Source organism: Schistocerca serialis, chromosome 3, assembly GCF_023864345.2.
Source record: "Schistocerca serialis cubense isolate TAMUIC-IGC-003099 chromosome 3, iqSchSeri2.2, whole genome shotgun sequence".
Taxonomy (NCBI): Eukaryota; Metazoa; Arthropoda; class Insecta; order Orthoptera; family Acrididae; genus Schistocerca; species Schistocerca serialis.
In genome coordinates this window covers 768,033,413-768,051,663 of record NC_064640.1, presented here as the reverse complement: position 1 = coordinate 768,051,663, position 18,251 = coordinate 768,033,413, and the positions used below count along the sequence as shown (strand labels likewise).

General features: G+C 40.8%; 1 protein-coding gene across 1 annotated transcript in view; it reads right to left on the bottom strand.

The window, feature by feature from the left end:
* The window catches only part of LOC126470610 (protein FRG1 homolog), a 39,634-nt gene that overhangs the window by 20,494 nt on the left and 889 nt on the right, over positions 1-18,251 (bottom strand). The window contains exons 2-3 of the mRNA XM_050098564.1: positions 12,636-12,724; positions 8,174-8,299 (exon numbers count right to left, since the gene is read on the bottom strand). Of these exons, the coding sequence (XP_049954521.1) occupies positions 8,174-8,299; positions 12,636-12,724 (215 nt within the window). The remainder of the gene's footprint in view (positions 1-8,173; positions 8,300-12,635; positions 12,725-18,251) is intronic.

Below are 18,251 nucleotides of genomic sequence, written 5' to 3'. Positions count from 1 at the left end.
TCAAAAACTTATTATAAGCAACCAGTTAGGATTTCTACCAGGGAAAAACAGTCTGGGTGCAATGAATAGCTTTATCGAAAACATATGAAAATCACTGGATCAGAGGAGTTAAATTGCAGGTATCCTCTGTGATCTCACAAAAGCATTTGACTCCATGAACCATGACTTGCTTATCTACAAATTAGACAAATACGAGATTAAGGACAATGCTCTAAATTGGCAAACATTATACTTACACAATAGAAAACAAGCAGTAACTGTCACCTCAGATGCAGTGAATTATTATTCTAAATGACAATCAACTTATGAAAGAAGATGATATGGTCAAATTCCTGGGACTAAACGTGGACAAGAACTTAAGCTGGAATACATATATTGACCTCCTGTCAAATAGACTAAGCAGTTTAGCATTTTCAGTGAAAATACTACCAAATTCTACTGACCTGAGTACAGGAAAAATTACTTATCGTAGTTATTTTGATTCTGTCATTAGCTATGGGATAAATTTCTGGGAAAGTTCAAGTAATGTATCTCGAATACTGAAACTGCAAAAGGAAATTTCCCAATACATGTGTATTGCACAGCAAACAGAGTCTTGTCACCCATTATTTCGGAAACTACACATCCTAGCTGTTCCTCTGTGTGTGTGTGTGTGTGTGTGTGTGTGTGTGTGTGTGTGTGTGTGTGCGCGCGTGTGTGTGTTGGGTCTTACGGGCACTGCCCACTGAGATTATCAGCGCCCTGACACACATTAAAAGAAACAAATGTGGACAACATTTGTAAAAGGGAGCATACACGCAAAGAAAGCAGGAAAAATGAAAATTGCTGTACAAGAGAACAAAACGTAAGTGAAACAAAAAAGGAGTTTCAAGGGCGACACAGGAAATTGTCACTGGCTGGCCATTTACATAAAATGTGGGCTAGCCAGTCACCCTGTGAGCAAATTGAAACCCTCTCCCTAAAATCTTGGTAAAAACATTGGACAAGTCACAGAACTTTAAAATTCTAGTCATATTTGTCTGATTATTACCTAAAAGAGATAGCAGATCCGCTGGCAAGTCAACTGCAGCTCCCTGGTCAGAAAATAAAATGCAATCCAATAAAACGTGGCGCACAGTGACCTGGACGCCACAACCACTACACATTGGATAGTCCTTTCATCGGAGCAAGAAGCCATGTGTCGTAGGACTGTGGCCTATCCGAAGACAAGTGAGAAGAACCTCGTCCCGTGTATGTGGCTGGAAGGAAGATGAGCAAACACATATTGTGGGCTTGACTAAACAGAGCTTATTGTCAGTCACTTCCAGCCACTCATCTTCCCACTGACGCAAGACTCTAGAGGCCCCCACCAGCAAGGTGAGAGCATGCAGGGGGATGGCACACTGAAATACTTGTGGATTGAGACACACCTCCTTGGCTGCAAGATCTTCCCTTTCATTCCGAGCAATGCTGATGTGCCCTGGAATCCAGCAGAAAGTCACCTCCTTCCCCTGTCGTCATAGTTGGAGGAGGGCATCCTGGATGGTGAGGACTATTTTAACTGCTGGATGCAAACGTTGCAATGAGTGAAGGGCACTGAGTGAATCGGAACAGACAAGAAATTTAGGATGGGAAGAGTGTCTCATTTGCTTCTGTGCCCACAAGATCGCAGATAATTCTGCATCAAAGAGAGTAAACACTGGAGGTAATCAGACCTTGAGGACACGATCTGGAAAAACAACAGAGCAACCAACAAAATCCCCCGTTTTGACCCATCCATAAAAACTACTACATAGTCGTGGTGCTCAGATAAAATGGCAGAAAATGTTGCATTAAAAACAGACGCAGGAGTGCAATCTCTCTTGTACCGAACCAAATCTAAAATCATTCTGGGACCCTCCAGTAACCAGGGTGGCAGGCAGTTAAAACCCTGGATTTGGGGCTGTACGGGCTCCACACCGAGTGACTTCAGCACACATAACACGCGGACCCTGAATGGCAATGTGGATCAGGGACAGTGGGGGAAAAAAGACAGTCCATGGGGCAGATGAGCAAAAAATTGGGTAGTGGATGAAGTTGGAGCTGCAAGAAACTTACACACTTGGCGCACCAGGAGGAGCTGCCGCCGGATGGTAAGTGGCAGTTCCCGTGCCTCAGCACAGAGGCTGGGTGTGGGACTGGTCCGATAAGCACCCGTGGCCAGCCGAAGCCCCGTCATGGTGGACAGCATCAATGATCTTCAAATAGGAAGACCAGCGCTGATCCATACACTGTGACCTGTAGTCCAGCCGATAACACACGAAAGCCCTATAAAACTGGAGGAGACGCGTCCTGTCCGCTCCCCAAGACCTGTGACTAAGGCACTTTTGAGATATTCAGTGCCTGCAGGGTTCTGGCTTTCAGATCTCGCAGGTGCAGCAACCACGACAATTGGGAGTCAAAAATGAGGCCCAGAAACTGCACTGAATCTCTAAAACTTAGGATGGTGTCCCTCATACGCAAGGCAGGCAAATGAAAAATACGACCAGAATGATTAAAATGAACACACACACACACACACACACCTGCAGAAAACTGGAAACTCGTCTTTGCAGCCCACTCCTCTAACTGCCGCACAATAAGTTGCAACTGACGGCTTGCTGATGCAACACTGGAAGGGGGACGGAAAACAGTAAAATCGTCTACAAATAAGGAGCACTGTACTGGACTCCATACTGTAGACGTGATACTATTGATGGCTATGGCAAAGAGCGTACCACTTAAAACACTGCCATGAGGGACACCATTCTCCTGCTCGAAACAATCTGACAGCGAGTCACCAACTCAGGTCCTAAGATAGTGCTGAGACAGGAAGGACTGAATGAAGATGGGGAGATTGTCATGAAAGCCCCATTGATGCAGTTGAGTGAGAATACAGTGTAGCCAAGCAGTACTGTATGCGTTATTGATATCGAATAATATTCCAATGCAGTGATGTCTACATAGGAAAGACTGCTGAGTAGCCACCTCGAGCAGAGTCAGGTTGTCAACAGTGGTCTGAAATCTGCAGAATCCACACTGAGTGTGGCTAAGGAGTTGCCTGGTCTATAATAGCCAGACCAGACGCCAGTTAATCATTCGCTCCAGGGTCTTTCCTACACAGCTCGTTAAAGCAATACTCCAAAAACTACTGGGGGACATGCGGTCCTTTCCCGGTTTGAGAAGAGGTATCAAAACTGCCTCTCTCCAAAAGTTGGGGAAATGACCTGCCTGCCATACAAGATTAAAACATTTAAGGAGGAGTTTTTTCAAAGCTGCTGGCAAATGTCTAAGGATGCAGTACCGGATCTAGTCATGACCAGGTACCGTGTCACGAGCCTCAGACAGGGCTGATTCCAACTCCCACATGGAGAAGGGAGAGTTGTAACTTTTGGAATCGTTGGAACCAAAGTCCAATTTGCTCCTCTGTGCAGTCGCATAGTAGCAACGAAACGCCAGATCCTGGGTGGCATTTGCAGTAGTCTGTGCAAAGGTCTCTGCCAGCATCTGAGCAATGTCTCCAGGTGCTGTTCGGAGACATCTTCATGTCAGCACTGCAGCTATTGGTGAGCGACTGCGCTTACCAGAAATCCTACTGATGGCTTCCCATACTTTCGTAGAACAAGTGGAACGGTTGATGGAGACCAGAAATGCTTGCCATGATCGTTTCTTGCTCTCTTTAATCACAAGTCGGGCATTTGCTCTCGCAGCTCGAAAGGCTATAAAGGTTGTCTGCCGCAGGGCAGCTTTTAAATCGTCGAAGAGCCGCACGCCTCTTTAGAATGGTGGAGTGGCACTCATCCATCCACGAAGGCACAGGTTGCCTCCGGAGATGAACTGAGGACTTTGGGATGTATAAGTCAGCGATAGGATGGATCATTTGTATGATATGGTCCACCCATTCCTGGATGCTGGCGCATGTTCAAACACAGCCAGCTGGCTGAACAGTGTCCAGTTAGCCCTGCTGACCAACCATGTGAGTGGCTGCTCTTCACAAATGGCTCTGTCAAATAGGTGAATGTGGAGGGGGAAGTGGTCACTGGAACGGAGGTTGTCAATGACCGCCCACTGAACAGATTATGCTAGGGCTGGAGAACAGAAAGAGAGGCCGATGGCGGAGAAGGACACAGTAGCAGTACAAAAGTGAAAGTGAGTACTTGTGTTTAGGATGCACAACTCGTGAGACGTCATGAGGCTCTCCAAAACTTGACCCCCGAGGGCAAATAGAGTTCGAGCCCCACAAAACATTGTGAGCACTGAACTCTCCCAGGAGAAGAAAAGGTCAAGGAAGTTGTTCCATGAGAGCTATAAGGGCCCCAGAGTAGATCACATATTGTGGAGGGAGATGCTGTGCACAAACAGTGACCCTCCAATACCCATAAATTTCAACACCAACTGCTTGCAGGTTGGTAGCCAGGGGGAGAGCGGAGGAGTGATGCATGTCATTGACAAACACAGCAACACCCCCCTTGGCCCTGTCCTCGGTCAGGTCATCCTTCAGGTAAAGGATACAGCCACAGAGCACGAGGGAGTCAGTGGCTTTAAAATGTGTTTCTTGTAAACACGGGCACAGAGGACGTTCCTCTCCTAGGATTTTCAGTTCCTCCACAAGTGTTCTTAACCCATTAATGTTCCACTGTAATATGGAAGCCATCCATCGTGGGGGTTGTACTTTCACCATGTCATTGTGCTGGGGCAGTAAGCACGTAACGGGTGGGGGCTCACTCAGTCTATGGGCAAGATGATTGCCCCCGTCCGACATGAAGCTCCATTAGTTCTACCGAGAAGTCAAGAGAGACATAAGAGAGAAGGACATCCACATCATCGGACTGTTTACGTCCAGACTCTGGCAGTGGTGGATGCTTGGCCTTTGATTTTTTGCCAGGGGTAGGCTTTGGGGCCAAAATATCGCAGCAGGGGTAGTGGCAGCGCTGGATGGTGAACCAGACTGCGTCTTTAAGGGAGCAGGGAGCTCTGCAATGTCAACAACAACAGACTTGTCTGATGTTTTGGGGAGTGGACTTTGCGGGAATCGCAACAGCACAAGCGCACTGGCAAATGCAGGCGCTAGTGCTGACACTAGCAACCTCCGTTTGGACATCAGTATCGTCCTTCGGAACTGGTTGTTTAAGAGCAGATGCAAAGGAGGTAGCAAATGCTAGGGGCTGCATGGCCTTATAGATGTTTTTGGCCTCTCCATATGAAATACATATAGTCGTTTTGATTTCCTGTATCTTCCTTTCTTCAAGGAAGACACGGCAGTCCCTACTCCAGACAGGGTGATCACCAGAGCAGTTGACACACTTTGGAGGAGATGCACAACCAACACCATTATGGGTGGCCTTACCACATTTTCCACATGTGGCAGCCCCCTTACAACCCGAGATGGTGTGCCCAAAGCACTGGCAGGTAAGACAGTGCATCGGGTTAGGGAAATAAGGCCGCACACTGAGATCGAGGAAACAAGCCTTAATGTGCCCAGGAAGTTTTGTGCTGCTGAAAGTCAGTATAAATGAGTCTGACTTCATGAGGTGACCATCCACCCGTTTCATAATGTTCTGGACATCAACGATTCCTTCCTGGGACCACTTGGCCTATCAGTACTTCTTGGGGAATGTCAACCAGATCCTGCAATTCACAACACCTTTGCTATAGTTTAAGGTGCTGTGCAGTTCACATTCGATTGCATACTCCCTGAGGCACTGAGCTTTCTGGATGTTCTTGACCTGTTGAGAATTGGACATTTCTATTGACAGGGTCCCATTCCGCAAGGCTTGGCAGTTTTTGATGTTCCAGTGATTCCCTCTAACCCTTCGTGAATGTAAAAAGGTGAAACTTTCTCAAAGCTCCCCTCTTTCTGTTTAATTATAAGAAACACATTCTGGCCACCAGCATGATTCTGTTACTCATACCTGAAAGAGTCTGTGTAAACCCGAAGTCTGTTTCGAAGGATCCATCTCAGACCCATGAGCAGCTAGGGAACTAGAAGTCCACCTAGACAGAGTCCCGCATGCTTGGGTAAGCCTTATGCAACTAAGGTGTGGCAGGTTCCCAATATGAAACTTCACATTCCCAATAGGTTGCCCGCTAACGACTGTTCCACCTCAACAGCCATGCATTCCATCAGCGTGCAGTACACGATGAGACTGAGGGTTTTTTATGGAGGTTTATTCCGTCCTTGCAATCTGGGCAGCCAAGCCAAGATCCCCGCTCCCTGAGACACACAACGTTCCACCGCCACACCACATGGTGGTCGCTGAAGCATGCCCAGAGCTTACAGTGACAGAGGACTGGCGGCGCTTACCAGTCCCCAGGTCAATCTTGGGGTCGCCAAACCCATACCCAGCAAATCAATGCTGAGCCCCTGAGGGCTAAGTGTTCCTTCCATATACATTTATGAAATTATAATCTTCCTACACAGCAGATAAAAATTACTTGAGGAGGATCATTTTAACCACACATATAACACAAGAAATAATTTTATGCTACCACCAGTTGAAATTATATGCACAGACTCCACAGTATATGGGGATGACAAAATATAACAAGTTAATGGGAAAAAAAACATACTTAATATCAAGACAGAAATTTTAAAAATGAGGCTACAGCAGATTCTGTGGGAGAAATATTACTACTCAATAGAGGAATTCATAGAGGACGAAATTATAATTTGAGCAAGGGATAATTAAGTGTTCAATTTTATTGTACGTATATACAATAAAATTGTATTATTTTTATGATGCTGTTTGTTAACATCAGGTATTCTTTGTTTATGGTGAAATTTTACCACAATTTTGATATGTATCCTGTACCTGAATGAAATGATTTAGATTATGTATGTTATGAGGCAAATAAACCACACTTCACAAAATCATTTTATCGAAATTGCAGGAACAACACAGGGTGCCATGTAATTGGAAGTAGGTGTAGGTAGCATCAATTGCCGAGAAGGATCACACAACCAGTAAACAAAATTATAAATCTATTTGACTGACATCAATTTCTTGCACACATGTTGTACTTACGTACAATTAAATTTCTGATAATTCAACTATTTATATATAAGAGTCAACACGGTTTCTGCAAGCATCAATCATGTGAAAGATGCTTGCTCTGTTTGTTTATGATATGTAGAAGACAGTAGAGAGCACAGCTCAGGTTGATGCAATTTTTTTTTTTTTTTTTTTTTTTTTTAAATTCCAGAAAGATTTTCATACCATTCCACACTGTAGCCTAGAAAACAGAATACATCTCAAACAATATGTGAGACTGGAGGGAAGACAAGGCATTCTCGATGGGGACGCATTGTCAGAAACAAAACTAGTATCCATCAAATCTTAAAGTAGTGTGACAGAGCTCCTGCTGTTCACAATACACACAAACGACATGGTGAATAATGTCTGTGGCCGTATCAAGCTGCTCCTAGATGATACCATTGTGTGCAGCGACGTGATAACTTAAGAGTCTTGCTACAAAATACTGACAGATTTGCAGATGATTAGAATTTGGAGCAAAGACTTGTGGCTGAATAAACAGAAATAAATAGATTCAATATAAATTGACTACACCATCAGTGTTTGCTAACAACTTTTATCTAGGAATAACTGTTTGAGGTAATCACATGAATCCAGTTGTGGGGATGGCTTAAATTTATTGGCATAACCCTAAGCAAACATAACTCACAAACAAATGAGGTCACCAGTAAAATTCTCATCTGACCAACTCTTGAGTATTGTTTGTCAATCTGCAACCCTTACAAAGTTGAATAAATGGAAAAGATAGAACAGATTCAAAGAATAGATGCATGATTTATCGTGGACCATGGGGTTGTTTATACTGCATAAGAGTGTCAGAGAAGCTCAAGAAACTACACATGGAAACATTAGAAGAAAGCCACTGTACATGACAGACAACTTAGTAGCACAATTCTGAGAGGCCACATACCACAACGAGGCAATAAATATGCTACTCCCTCAAATACACATTTCATGTAATGACCACAAAGCTAAATTTAGAGGAATTTGGGCTCATGTAGAAGCATATCAACAGTCATTCTTCCCATGTATCATTTGCAAATGGAATAAGAAAAAAAAATATAGTAGGACACTACGTATTTCCACTGTATACCATACAGTGGCTTGCAGAGTACAGATATAGATCTAGGAAACTACATTACCTTCAGGATGTGGTGCTCCTAGCATAAAGAGGCCATCATCTAATGCCTTTGCATAAGTCTGATTTCCAAATTCAAGAGCAACTGGTCCATGTACATCATAAATTGATCCAGCTTTCCACCAACCACCTGAAATTAAAATGGAAGATCAACACGACAGCTGTTTTAAATCTCAGTCAAGAAGCAGCACAAATTTTAAAATATGAACACTCACGAGGGAACATTGCCAAAAATATTTTACTGGTGTTCAAGCCATATTCAAACAATAGAACACACATTACAATATACACTGAAGAGCCAAAGAAACTGGTATAGCCATGTGTATTTAAATACAGAGATATGAATATAATAGAGGGAAACATTCCATATGGGAAAAATATATCTAAAAACAAAGATGATGTAACTTACCAAACGAAAGCGTTGGCATGTTGATAGACACACACACACACACACACACACACACACACACACACACACACACACATATATATATAGACACAAGCAGACATTTGTAAAGGCCTCACACCAGAAGTTCCTCAGTTGGTGTCATGAAGCTGAGGGCACCCCAATCCAGTCCTCCCACAAAGGAAAAATCCCTGCAGTACTAGGAATTGAACCCAAGTCCCCACCAAAACAGAGATCTTACCACATGGCTACAGAGATGTACATGGTGTTTACTTTAGCAAAATTAAACTTAGTGAATCAAGTCACTTTTGTACACAAGTTTGTGGAAATCACTTTGAGTCAAGCCTGAGCAAATGTTCAAAAATTTCACAATTCAACTGATGCAATAATTCTTGTCTTTACCAGCAGTGTTTGGACAAGCTCTGCAACCCACTCCCCCCCCCCCCCCTCACCCCCACACACACACAAAAAAAAAAAAAAAAAAAAAAAAAAAAAAAAAAAAAAAAATTTCCGAGGCCTTCATAAACTACCTCCTGACAGAGTTTTATCATTTTGAACCAACATCATTGGAGAAAATCCACATGTAATTAGTAGGCACCTTTCTGTTCAGTATACTTTAGTCTCCTGTATCATAAATGAAGTAAGGAGTAGTTGTTTCATGCTGAGTTTTACGGTTCTCACAAGAGATGTACCAAAGCTCAAACAAATAAAACTGAATAAAAATGGCTTTAAAGTATGGAAATGTGTCCATTCTACCACCCATCAGTAATTTCTTATTAAAACTCTGCATTTATGCACAAACTATGTTTGAAGGATAAAAAATCTAATGAACAGCGAAGCGCAAGCTGCTGAAAAAATAATACTGTGTAAAAGACAACTGTGGCCGACAGATTTAAAAGGGAGTAAGTGAGGCATTATTTGGCAAAAAGCTAAGCATTTGCTTGAGAGTCATATTTTCCAAAACGGAAGTTACTGTGTTGTCATACACTCTTACCTTACTCATCATCAAATTGCAAATGTGGAGTTTCAACAAACTGATTAAAACACAGTAAAATGGAAGAGGATGCACACTTGATGGGGGCAACATGTGGAGACATTACATAATCATTTACTCATTCAGGTCAGAAGGAGATATAATAAATGGTAATTACCATTAAAAACTAAAGAGAGAAAGAATAATTAAGATACACTATCGTTGCCTAAACTCTTGTAACATTAATTGTGCTTGGAGTCACAAGCAGAAGATCTTCTGTGCAATATGGAGAGCATAGTTGACAGACCAGTAAATGCTCCACAGTCACAGTTGGGGATATTTACAGAAAAGTGCCATTTGTGGAGGTTACTGCTGGATCTTCCAACTCCAGACCGAAGGCAGTCAACTGACCTCCACACGATCCACTTCTGTTAGTGCCCAGGCAGAAGGGTTTCCAACGGGGATAGCCAGGTCAAGTTGTTCTCAAGTCGTGAAATCCACAGCTGTTTCTTTGCTGTAGCTACTGTTGCTTGCAACGGTGAAGTGGGCTTGGTGAAACTACTTTTGGATCATGAGCTAGGTGCTGTTGGATATGCCCAAATAATGGATATTTTTTTCCAGATAATGGATGGTTTTTTTTCTGATAAGCCTGATTTCTTCTTCAGTATTAACTTCTCTTTGGTCTTTCAAAGCAGTGGTTGAAACATGTCCAGCGTAATAAAAAAACAAGCAATTGTTACCTTGACTGTGCTTCAAGAACTATTTTTTTTAAAATTTCCTTTTGTCTTGGAACACCCAAACAGTTGACTGCTGCTTAGTTTCTGATTCCTATAAATATATCCAAGTTCTTTCTCCTGTTAAAATGTTGTGTACAGATTTTTCATTTCCTCACTGAAGTTCCCGAATATTTTGAGCTTCACTCAAATTGCGTGTAATCCATTGAGAAAAGATTTTTTCATGGTTAAACCTTTATGCAGAATGAAATGTGCTGCAGTCTTCGATAAACGGCATGGAAAAGCTCGTGGCAATGATCTAGATAATGCAATCATTGTGGCTTTTGTACTGGACTACTGCAGCGCAGAATCACCGGAAATGGTGTCAAAATCGAATTGAACTGAATGTCACATCATTTCTGGTGAACATGCACTGCAGTAGTATAATATCGAAAGCCACAGTGCTCACATTATCCAAATCTTTGCCATGAGCTGTTCCATTCAATTTATCAAAGATTGCAGTACATTTGATTCTGCACAAACATTTAACTGGGAAAAAGGCATTTTCTCAATGGATTCCACTCAATTTGAGTGAAGCTCAAAATGCTTAGAAAACATGACATAGTAATAGCAGAAACAACTTAAACTAAACTTCATCCAAACATGCCTCGAAGGCCTGATGGTATTGACTGCTGTGTCATCCTCGGCCCACAGGTGACACTGGATGGGGACATGGAAGGGCATGTGGTCAGCACACCACTCTCCCGGCCATTGTCAGTTTTTGTGAACAGAGCTGCTACTTCTCAGTTAAGTATCTCCTTAATTGGTCTCACAAGGGTTGAGTGCACCTTGCTTGTCAACAGTGCTCAGCAGACTGAATGGTCACCCATCCATATGCTAGCGAAGCCCAGCAGCAACTTTGGTGATCTGATGGGAACCGGTATTACCACTGGGACAAGGCCGCTGGCCTAGGAGAAACAACTTGGATATATTTATGTGACTCAGAAACTAAGCAGAAATCAACTGTTCAGGTGTTTCAAGACAAAATGAAACAAAAATGTTGGTTGCTCCTGAAACATTGTCATAGAAATTACTGCTTGTTTTTGCGGTTACAGTGGGCACATTGGAACCGCTGCTTTAAAAGATCAAAGAGAAATTAATACTCAATTGTATCCAATAATCTGTTTGTCACAAGTCATACATATGCTACTTCATTCTTCTTCGTAACAGTAGCAGCTGCCACACAGAAAGTCAAACAAACAACAGATTACTTCATGAGGAACAACATTAATTTAATGTCTCATTGCCTATATTCAACTAATTTATTATCTTATGACTTCTCTTTATTCCCTTGTGTCAAACAAAATATGCATGACACAGAATTTCATTTCATCACCTCACGAAACAGTTTAATTCTTCCAAAAGCATCAGAGTGGAAAAAATGTTTCCAGAACTGCTCTGAATACATGTACAAATGCATAAACTTTAAAGACAAATATTTTTGGGAGCAATAAAATGATTTATGCAAAAAATGTTGCTTTTTCAATGTTTTTGTGAAAACTTACAAGGCAGCCCTCATATTAAAATGTCTGTGCATAACTTTGGAACATAGTGTTGGATCCTACACTATACAAAGGAAAACTTTTGTGTTTCAAATGTATAAGACACATTTGTATCCTGAGTGCATTGTAAAATATTCAACCATTAATCTCTTTTGAGCTCAGTGAATTTGCCATGCAAACATCCTACAATTCACTCGAGAGATTTAACTAAAACACACTAGAGCAATGAAAAATGACGAGGATTGGTGTTGAATGCTCCAATGACACTGAGGTCATTAGAGACAGAACACAAGCTTGGATTGTTTCAAGGACAAGGAAAGAAATCAGCCCCGCCCTTTGAAAGGAGCCATCCTAACATTTGCCTGGAAGTCACAGAAATCTAAATCTGGGTGATCAGATGCAGATTTGACCTGTCACCCTCCTGGATGTGAGTCCACTGTGCTAACCACTGTGCCACCTTGCTTGGTAAGAAAGAAACAAGTATGACGGCGGAATATATGAACCATTATCCTCTCAATTTTTAGTCCAGTATTTTGTCACTATGTTTCATCCTCAGTCATTAATGATCTCTTTAGTAATGGCCTTTTATGTATTGCACATTAAAATTCTGAAAAATGTCTGGCACTATAATTCCAGTTATGACACTGAATTGGACTTGGAATTACAGTAATGACTGATGTCCACTGTGCATAATCATATTTGGGAAAATTTTGACACTTTTAATATAAATTTCCTCCAATTGATAGACCTGAAACACACAAAAATATTAATATATACTCTTGTTGAACAACTATTAAAATTCATTTACATACCGTGCTTAACCGTGTCTTCATCATTTAGTTTCTTTGTTTCTTCATTCACTTCTGGAGTGGGCTCATGTGTCTTTTTCTTCTTGTGTGACCTTTAAGAAAATTGAATACCATTATAAATTTCAAACAAACAGTAAGCCTTCCAGTAAATAACTAAATTATGTCAATCTGTTTGTTTAACAGAAAAAACTCAAGGTTACTCCACACTATAACATTAACGTCAGTTTGATCTTAATAGTTTCAATCTGAATGGATAAAAAGTGTGCAAAGTTTGAAACTCTCAATCCCTGAGCTGTGACTCAGTTACAAAGCAACAAACATGTCTGCCTCAAGTGTTAGGCCTACATAACTTGCTAAATCTTAAGAAACATGTTTTCCCTACTGGCTGAGATGTGACTAATGGTTCAGAATTGTGACACAGACAGTTATTCAGCTTTAAGATGCCATCGTAGTCACAGAAGACATCAAGCATGAAGGGATGCAGGTGGTCCAGAATAATAATGTTCACATAATCCACAGCTCTCACAGATTTCATGAAAGATAAGATAAATGCACCCCCATAGCACTGACCTGATGTAACAAGAAATGTGATTCACCAGACCAGGAGACATGTTTCCACTTATACACATTCCAGTCTCAATGATCTAGTGTTGATAGTATTGGATCAACATGCTGTGGGACTTTATATTCAACAATGACCACAGAATGGTCTGTTCCACAACACTTTTGCCTGCACCAGCACTGTACTATTCTTGTCAAATCTGCCACAGATTGCTACCTGTCCTACTTTACATTGTTGGTAAGCCCCCAACCACCACTTCCTGTTATGAGGTGTGAAGTCCAACACCTTGCCACCTACTTGTGGTTTCACCATCCTTCAACCACTTTCCATGGATGCTCATGACAGCAGCATGTGAACAGTCAACCAGCTTTGCCACATCTGAGATATTCACAGGCACCAGGCTATAAAAATCTGCCTTTATCAAAGTAACATCTGTTAGTGGACTTCCCCATTTCCAGGGTACATTGTCACTAGCATGAGTATCCATTCCCCTCTCGTTCGCTTATATACTTGCCTTGCCACATTACATGCTCACAGTGTCACCAGGAAGCACTCAGTCTCAAAGTGGGTAGCACCCATGATCACACAATGAACGCTTTTACAACCAGTTGCCTTAGTTGCTGGTGAATCTTCCAGGTAGTATTGTTGTGGTCCATGGAACTTTATAGTTCTTGACATTTCGCCCTGAGCTGCATTGGACATCTTCAGTGATGCTCTTAGTTGAGTTTTATCTTTGCTGACCATGTGAAAACTTCTGATGTGCCCCCTTTCATGGTATTTATGTTGTTCTCCAACATCCGACTCATCATTCAGCAAGACTCAGTGGTACCAGGAGCACCTCTGAAGTTTTCCAATGCAGCTCCGGACAAAACATCAAGAAGAAGAAGAAGAAGAAGAAGAAGAAGAAGATTTCCTGGGCCATGACCATACAACCCAGAAAATTCACTAGAAATTAGTTGGTCATGATCTTTTGGCTCATCACTGTGTATCATAATGAATACATGAAATTTAAGAAATATCATGTCATATTAACATTGTGTTAAGCAATTTCTTCATTACATTCTTGTTGAATGTGAGTAATGACATCTAAAAGAAATGTGTGTCATCTGTATAGAAGATATCAATGTGGAGAAGAAGGTGACTGGTCAAAGGAAGAGTGAGAAATAGGATAAGATAAACAGATGATATGGAAGGAAGAAGACAGAAATAGAAAGGGATGAGAAATGTATGGATAGTTTACAATGGGACACGTTCCCTGTTCACGAAAAAGAGAACAATCAGGGCATGCTGACATGAAAGCTATGCTGACAATAAACATATTAAGCTTTCATCTCCTCTTGAATGCAGAATGGTTTTGGATAAAATGAAAATTACACAGTAGTTTCCTCCACAATTGTACCGCTGAAATGGAGGAGGGGACGGGGAATGATTTAATGTTTCGCAAAGGTACCGCCAAGTTGCTGGACATATACTGCAGTTACGGAACAATACGTATCTGATGTGCAAGGATAGATACTGAGGACACCGGTGACCAAGATACCAATGAAGCAAGTAGAATGTATGAAAATCACATCAGCCATCCATTCACATCCATTACTGAACATAGGAAGGACTGACACGAACAAACAGCCAAATGTTACACCCGTATCTGACACAGGCAATTATAACTAGCTAGTTGCTGGTACCATATTGGATATGTCCAGCAACTTGGAGTTTTCACTATTTGTGCTGTGCTGAACTAGGTTACAGTAATAAAGATAAGGCAGGGATAGAGTCTGGTTTCATTTCTACTTAATTTGAGATAATATTTTTTTCTAAATCCTTGGATTGTGTGTATGCAAGAGAGAGGTTTCCTTCATGTCAACAGTTAATTCTTCACAATTTACATGCTCATCCAAGATTATGCCAATATATTTTTGGTTCTTTGGTATGCCATTAAGAAGCATTGCAACAACTGTTCACAAAAATGTCTGCTGACCAATTTTGGGCATGATTTGAAGATTACCCATCACTTTTCAGGGTTTAGTATATGACCCAGGTTACAAGCCCATCACCATACTGACAAAAGCCACCATTTGTACCTGATACAGCAGCAGCAGTGTTCTTGCGGTTGGTGCTTAGATACAACTACGTGTTGTCAGATCATACAACTGATGGTCACAAGAAAGAAGCAGATTTCAATGATATACAATGAGAAAAGCAATGGACCAAGGACTGAATTCTGGGGGACTCCAGAGAGCACATTTCTATGACGACTTCAAAATAAACAGCCTTCATGAAATTCATTAGTGTTAAAATTTTCACTTCATGTCTGTCCAGGGCATGTGTGATGTCATCAGCCACTTTGAGTAATGTTGCTGCTTTGCTATCATGCTTTTGAATAATATGCTGATTGTCTAATTTAATTGAGAGGTAACAAAACTCAAATACTACAAAGTAAATTCAAGTGGAGTATGAACTTACAAGTTGTGTGGGTACTGTCTCTGTGGATTGTGCTCACTTACATATTATTAGAAGATTTTCAAATAAGCAATCCAAAACATTTTGTAATGGCACTGATTCTGCTAGGCATGATGCACCTTGGAAAGGATTTGGGGGGAGGGGGAGGGGGGTACAATGTCATAAATTCCTTTGGTTACCTGCAACAAGCAAAGCAGCCTGCCAAAACTGATCACAGATTTTGGTCTGACGTGACAATGGGAATTATTCTGTGGTGTGGAATAAATTTATTTCATATTACCTCCAGTTCTTAATCAATACTGTGCATCACGCCACTGATGGATTGTTCAGATAAAGGCAACCAAACTACAATGTTCACTGTCATTCAATCCTATGGGTATGAAAGCTGGGTCTTGAAACATTTCTAGTACACTTTCATGAGAGAGTTGATGTCATCTTCAAGTGTCTGCCAGTTGATGTTTTTCAGCATCTCCATAGTACTCTCCCGTGGGTTACACAAATATATGATTATTCATGCTGTCCTTCTCTGAAGACATTCAGTATCTTATGATAGTCTTATCTGGTATGGGTCTCATACACTTGAGCAATATTCTAGTATGTGCCACATGATATTTTGCATAAATCCTTTGTAAACTGACTGCATTTTCCCAGTATTCTACCAATGTACTGCAGTCTGACACCTGTTTTACTACGACTTTTTCTTCATACCCCACAAACTGTTACACCAACATATTTGTATAAGCTGATTATTTCAACTGCAATTCATTGATATTGCAGTCATAGGATAATATAACGTGGAATAAATTTGTTTCATGTTTCCTTCAGTTCTTATACAATGCTGTACATCATGCTACTGAGGGATGGGTAGACTGATTGTTGGGAAGAAGGTAACCAAACTACAGTGTCGACTGTCATTCAATCCTTTTGGTTATGAAAGCTGGTTTTTGAAACATTTCCTGGATTGTCTTCAGTGAGAAGGGCTTTTACGCACACAATTTTATGTTTCTGAACACAACTTTGAAATCTTATTAAGATCTGACTATGAAAGAGTGCTTAGTTACAGATAAATGTATTATCTATAAAGAGTCTGAGGTTACTGTTAATACTGTTTGCCAGGTCTAGTAAGGGTTCCAACACACTTCCCTGGGGCACCCCTGAAATCATTTCTACAATTATTGATGACAATCCATCCAAAATAACATGCTACATCCCCCTTACCAAAAAATCCTAAACCTAGTCACAAATTTCACTTTATATCCCATATGATCTAACTTTCATAAATAAGCGTTGATGGAGTCAAGTCAAATGCTTTTTTGAACTCAAGAAATACTGCATCTAGTCGACTGCTTTGATACATGGCTTTCAGGGTCTCATGTTTTCGGAATCCAAGTTGGTTAGCATGATGAGGTCATTTAGGTTGAAATACCTCATTACATTTAAGCTCAGAATACATTTTTAAGATTCTGTAACAGATGGATATCAAAGCTACTGGACAGTAGTTTTAGATAGGTGTGATCTTTACTTTCCAACTGGTGGGTGCAATAAAGCAAATGAACAGAACTGCAGTTCACATGAAGGCTGCTTTCGGAATCTATACAAATTCTTACACAGAAATGACCCAATTTTCAAAACAGTCATACATGAATAAATGTTCAGTAACTGAAAAAACTGGAATAACCTGAAGCTATAACTAATCATTGTGATGAGTGGTCCAAAGACATGGAATAAACTGTTAGTTAAGAGAGTAGTTTCAATTTTTTTTCTTCGTGACGTATAGAATATAGTATGTAACAGGCATCACATGACAACCCATGAATTTTTCTCTATAAACACATAATTAGTTGATTGTTAACTCAGCAATGCTTTACCCTTACAATTCCCCAGTTTTCATTTTGTATAATGTTTATTAGGAAGAATCGTGCAGTCTTCTTAATTAAGTCAGTTCTGGGAGAGAGAATCTATAATTTTAGGCTTCACAAAATAATCTTCAGTTTTGCTACCCACATGATCAATCAGTGACTGGATACTGTTAACACAGTGAATGACGTCTGCAAACTAAAGTGCACATTCATGGGCACGACGAAAAGCTTTGCTCCTGGTATGACATTGGCATTAATAAAATTTTGATTACTTTATCTTGATATGTTATCTTGATGCATGCTACACAATAACTAGTGTCAACATGACTTGCGGAGTAGCTCTGTCCACACAACATTTTAAATCAGTTGCACTCAGCGCATTTTCCTCCTAACTGACAGACCAGAAACTGTACCGCTGCAAAATTATTCATTTTATAATGTTTACTACCAACATAAATAGCAGATATCATAGCAAAAGAAGGATGTTTCACATGAACAATTAAGTATGAGAAATTTTTGTGAGATAGGTGCAATGCTTGTTTATTGGTGACCAAAAGAAAGTGCGAAGACAAATGACTTGTATATTTCAAAGGAAATACAAGTTGGTTTTTACTGGAGGTGAGACATATGCCCATTTGTCTCGGAAATGCAGTGAGTGGTGGCCTATGGCCACACATTAAAAAAGTTAAAATCCAATGTTTCCTGGAAAGCAAAAGTGATTTTACTGTTTTCATTGTA